General features: G+C 43.9%; 1 protein-coding gene across 1 annotated transcript; it reads left to right on the top strand.

The window, feature by feature from the left end:
• The first annotated feature begins 2003 nt into the window (after nucleotides 1-2003).
• On the top strand, nucleotides 2004-5581 carry elfn2a (extracellular leucine-rich repeat and fibronectin type III domain containing 2a). Its single transcript, XM_073843619.1, has one exon. The coding sequence runs from the start codon at nucleotides 2004-2006 to the stop codon at nucleotides 4797-4799; it is 2796 nt and encodes a 931-aa protein (XP_073699720.1). The 3' UTR covers nucleotides 4800-5581.
• The last annotated feature ends 220 nt before the right edge of the window (nucleotides 5582-5801 follow it).

Genomic DNA, 5801 nt, shown 5'->3' with positions numbered 1-5801 from the left:
TCCATTGTGACAACATGTCCCATTCTTATTTCAATGGGTCTTCAGTGTGATATCTTTATAATTCTGGTCAAGAAATGTGGAAATATTCAATATCTTTAGATGCATGCCTGGAATTTTGAAAACCCATAGCAAGCACCATGAATTTATCATTATGAATTTATCCCAGTGCATTGTGGTATATTAACATTTAGTAGTTTGAAGGTGTTTGAGATATTCCACTGGGTGTAATATCTTTTGTTAGTTTAATGTGCAACAATCATCTGGCATATTGAAGTTACATTATGCAGGCGTTGTTGGATAACTTTTACAATTACGGCTGTTCAAGTAGTGCTGTGCAAAGCTTTTTCTCGTCAACGGCGTAATTAATACTCCCTTTAGAATTACATCTCTTCACAGTCAATTTGCATAAAAGTCTGCGTTATTTGCATGCAATGCACGTTTCCCTTGACATAACAAACATGTTTACACGCATACATTCATAGCTCTACAAATACACCCAGTTGCGCACAAACATTTCTATCGCATTTTCTTGGGCGTGAGTATTTAATGAGGCTGATGTAAAAGAGTTTTAAAGCTTCTTAGCTAATGTTGTTCCAACAGAGATAAAAAAAGACCAGCACACATGCTTCGGTCCTGAGGGACTGAAAGATTGACAGTTACGAGAGTATCGCGTGGTTATGACACTCCGAGGGTCATTGGTAAATCAGCTGACGTCAGTTATGGAATTGAATTGTCAATTTCAATCTTGAGCGCGGGCACCGGGGGAAACGGGTTCTCTGTTTTTGTGAGGGCTTTAGGAATGAGAAGTGACTATTGTAAAATTGGATGCTTGAATTCTAGACTAAGTGGCTGTGTGGTATGGCTTGGGTTTTATTATGTAGCGTTTCATGATAATATTATTTAGTCTAACGTAAAGGATTATTATAAATTTGTTCTGTGTGATTTAATTGTAAGTATGAATTAAACATTCTGTGAATGTGTCTTGGTACACAGGCAGCCTAAAAATGATGAATTAGAATTAGCAGAAGGCCTGGTGTGCATTTAGTGATATATTAGACAGATTTCTTTGAAGTTACAAAGTCTGTAGTGTCAAACTGCTATAAAGACTTAATATTAGCTATAATATATACCACAATTCTAACAGTATGGAAAGTTTTGTTAACATTCTATTAATGGCTAATACTGTGTAATTCGGTATTGTGGCATTTAGAAACTCTGTCACTACCTGTAAATTACCAGCTTAAACTTTCCTAAACTTTCAGTGACCAAACACACACATTGCCACTTTAGCTGTCTTACTAAGATGTTTCATGCATTTTCATATTTACAACTTTTTGTCTTCAAAAGTGTGACATGTAGAATGGTGTTGTTTGGATAATGGTAATCCTAAATGAATCCTCAGAGGCACTATAAAACCTCAGTGACTTACAAAGACTAATGGCTGTTCTACATTCTGCTCCCTAATTATGCTGTCATTTCTGCTTTCTTTTTTAACAATTTTGAGCCTTTATTGTTTAGTTGTACCAATATGGTTTTACATAATCAAGCATTGTTGACTGTAAAACTAGCAGAGTAAAGTAGCTTTAGAAACTTGAATGCATAAATGTTCTTCTAAATCTGGTTTTGTTTATAACTAAAGCATAAATTAATTTCTCTATTTTATCTCCCCACCCTTTGTCTTTTGTACAGATCCAAAGACTGACAGCTTGAAAGCATCGCTCAGCGGTTCAAAAGGAGCGCAGTCAAGAAGTCAAAGACCATGAGTTACAGCTGTGGCAAGCGACGCTATAAACCTATAACACGGACCACGTAAAATGAGGACTATGTTTGGTATTATAGTCCTTCAACAGCTGTGACTGCCCTCAAGACACTTTTTTTTCCCAGAACCTGTGTCTTTGTAATCCTATTGGCCGTCCATCTCCTGTGATCATTTTTCTTGTTTTGAGCCCTAACCTCTTTCGTTTCCCACCTTGATCAAAACAAATCCAGTTTTTCCTCCTAAAATGGCCCGCAGGTGCAGCTTATCTGGTGCTTTTCCACCCTCCTTTCTCATCCTCTCTCTCCATGTGTTTCTCCTCCTCCACGTACCTTCTTTTGTGAGGGGTGACTGCTGGCTAATTGAGGGGGATAAAGGCTACGTGTGGCTGGCAATCTGCAGTCAGAACCAACCTCCATATGAGACAATCCCACAGCACATTAACAACACTGTCCATGATTTAAGGCTGAACGAGAACAAGCTCAAAGCGATTTTCTTCAGTTCCCTCAGCCGGTTCACCAACCTCACTGACCTAAACCTAACCAAGAATGAAATCTCCTACATTGAGGATGGTGCCTTCGCAGGACAGGCCAATCTACAGGTCTTGCAGTTGGGATATAACAAGCTGACCAACCTCACCGAGGGGATGCTGCGAGGGTTGGGTCGAATGCAGTGCCTGTATCTGCAGCATAACCTAATAGAGGTGATTGCAACCAATGCCTTCTGGGAGTGCCCAAGCCTTAGCAGTCTTGATCTTTCCTCTAACAAATTAACAAGACTGGATTCATCCACCTTCTCTGTTTTGGGTGGGCGGCTAATAGTGTGCGAACTGGCTGGAAATCCTTTCCATTGTGGCTGTGACTTGTATGGCTTTCTTATCTGGCTAGAGGCATTTGACAATGTCACTCACACCTATGACAGGCTCCAGTGTGAGACCCCGAAAGAACTTTTTGGTTACCCCCTCCTGAGTCCTAGAGGTAATCATGGAAGAAATGCACGTTCTATCCTGTCATCCATGTGTAAAGATGGAGTGATTGTTAGTGGCATAACTGCCCTGCCTCCTTACTTAGACGGTTCTGGTATGGGGACGGATAATTTTGAATTTGGACCTTATCAACAGCCCACAGCTTCATCAACCACAGACCCTACAAACAGCCCCACCATTAAGTTGCAAATAGTCACCCTCTCCACCGCATCCATCTTGGTTCAAATACCCAAGCCCTACAGTAAGATGTATATTCTAGTGCAGTACAACCACACCTATGTGTCAGATGTCATGAACCTAAAGAACAAGAAAGAGATTGTCAGACTAAACAACCTAAAGCCCCACACAAATTACACCTTTTGTGTTGCCTCCATTCGCAATTCCCAGCGGTACAATCACACTTGTCTGCATTTTGCAACTCGGGCTCCAGGGCCTGATGACTTGCGAGCAACCCCTTCTACCACCACCCATTACATTATGACCATTCTAGGCTGCCTGTTTGGGATGGTCATTGTGTTGGGCTTGGTGTACTACTGCTTACGTAGGCGTCGAATGCAGGAGGAGAAGGAAAAGACAATTAGTGTTAAGAAAACTATTTTAGAGATGCGCTATGGGCCAGAAGCAGCTGCTGCAGCAGCCAAGGATCCTTTGGCCTTGCAGAAACTCCATGACCAGTCCCATCATCAACACCACCACGGCAAGTTGTCCCAGTCTGCATCCTCCAGCTTGGGCATCCTTCATGGTTCAGCCAACACCACCTCTTCTCGGCTTTCGTCCCTTCCACAAGTGGAGAAAATGGCTACAGCTTTCTCAGAAGCAATGGCTGCCAGCAAGGGCAACTACATGGATGTACGAACGTCAGCAGGAGGAGAGGAGCGAGTGAGAGATGGAGTTGTAACAGGGTCAGGAGATGAAATCACAAGGGATGAAATTGGGATTAATGGAGGAGATGACTCTGATGATGATGATGGCCGAGATTCAACATCGGAGATCTCCACCATTGCCAAGGAGGTGGACAAAGTAAACCAGATTATCAATAACTGCATTGATGCACTCAAACTAGACTCTGTAGCTGTTGTGGCAGCAGCTGCAGCCACCGCAACTACAGCAGAAAACACTGCCTCTCCACCACCTCCTAGTGTCCCTTCATTAGCCAGGGGACTAATTCCACTCTCCCCTACCATCACAGAGACATGCCAGATCATGTCGTCCCCTAAAATCCGTCCTCCACCTCCTGTTCCTCTTGTTTTGCCCCTTTCTGAGCGGCCCGGCATCAGCGGAGGAGGGTTTCTCTCCCCTCCCTACAGGGACCCACCCCCAGCCACAGCATCACGGCCCTTGCAGAGGCAGCTCAGTGCAGATGCTGCAGTTGTTCCGATCAACTCTGTTAAAAATCGCTGCAGCGTTTCTTCCGGTGGCTCTGTCAAAAGTGCTCGGGTCTTCAATGTGGATGTCCCCGACCCTCGAAGCCCAGAGCAATGCAAGTACCCTGAGAAAGGCAGCCCTGTTCGGTGCGGGGAGCCACTGGAGAGGCTGCCCTTAATTGGGGTTCAGGGAGTCAGTAATGGCAGAGGAGATGGTGGCAGCGGGGGTGGAGGGGGAGCCGGTGGTGGCAGTGGTGGTTCGGGTGGGTGTGGTGTTGTGGTCGGAGGTGGGGGCAGCACAGCTCAGCAGCACCACTTAGAGGTGCACCCAGACTACCACTGCTCAGAGCACCGACACTCCTTCCCTGCCCTCTACTATGAGGGTGCCACTGACTCCCCTGCCCAGAAAGTCTCCTTTCTAAAGCCTCTCACTCGCACCAAGAAGGACACTGCCTATTCACAGCTTTCTCCCCGCCACCACAATTACTCAGGGTATTCCTCTAGCCCTGAGTACTCCTCCGAGAGCACTCTTAAAATCTGGGAGCGCTTCCGACCTTACAAGAAAAGCCCCCGTGAGGAGGCCTACATAGCCGCTGGCCATGCTCTTCGAAAGAAAGTGCAGTTTGCAAAGGATGAGGATCTCCATGACATTCTGGACTACTGGAAGGGGGTTTCAGCACAGCAGAAACTGTGATGCTAGTGAGAGACATGACAGCAGGAGGAAAGGTTGTGTAGAAAAGAACCGATGACTCTTGAGACAGCTCGGCAGACTCCATCAGCAGGTGCTTTGGTCCCTACAGGCCACCACAGAGACAAGTGTTCTGAAAGAGACAGAATTAAGCAGGTGTTCAAAGCTCATTAAGGCATAGATAAGCAACCAACCAGAAATGCACAGGAAATGTGGCACTTAAAAAGGCATCCAGTTTCAGTTTAGAATCCCTCCATTTTACCTTGTGTACCACCTGTGCTCTCTTGCACTGTAGTTTGACAAGATAATAGTCTTAAATGAGGAATTAGTGGTTTTATTTTACAAATGCCTGAATATAGTCTCGAGAGATGGTGGTAACTGATGCTTGTGAAGATGATTGTTTTACAATGTTAATTCATAAGTGGGAAAAACGTGAATTTTGCCTGACTGAAGAGACAGGTCAAAACATGGAATCCCTGTTCCCTTCCATTCCCTAATGTTTGCTCAAGCAAAGCATATTCATTTATTTGAGACACCTACACAAATTTTACACAGCATGTGTGGGACACAGTTATTAAACCAGAGGCAGCCATTTGGACATGCTTTATATTCAAGCAGTGTGGCAATTCGATAAAACACACAATGTTAATTCCTTTTTGGCATTCATTTGTGGCACAGACAGCCTCTAGTCTCAATTTGATTTTACAAGCGGCAGCTAGATATAGACCCCAGTGTAGTAATAGGCTGATATACACAAGGTTTACAGTTGTGTATTAAATGTTGAGGTGCGCTACATAAAGAGTTTGCTTTGTTTAGCCAGTCGGGAGCTTATCCGAATGACACACTTTCATAAAATGCCAAACCTAATTTGGAAGCTATAATTTCATGAAATGTTAACATATAATTTCATAATAACTCTCTTACTGGTGTTTGGGTAAAACTTGTCAATGACCTTTTAAGCTTATCACATTCACAGAAATCCTTGAACAGGCTTTAAATGTGTAAAAT

The sequence above is a fragment of the Garra rufa genome, chromosome 7, assembly GCF_049309525.1.
Source record: "Garra rufa chromosome 7, GarRuf1.0, whole genome shotgun sequence".
Classification (NCBI taxonomy): Eukaryota; Metazoa; Chordata; class Actinopteri; order Cypriniformes; family Cyprinidae; genus Garra; species Garra rufa.
The sequence above is the reverse complement of the archived record's forward strand: the minus strand, read 5'-3'. Positions and strand labels throughout refer to the sequence as shown.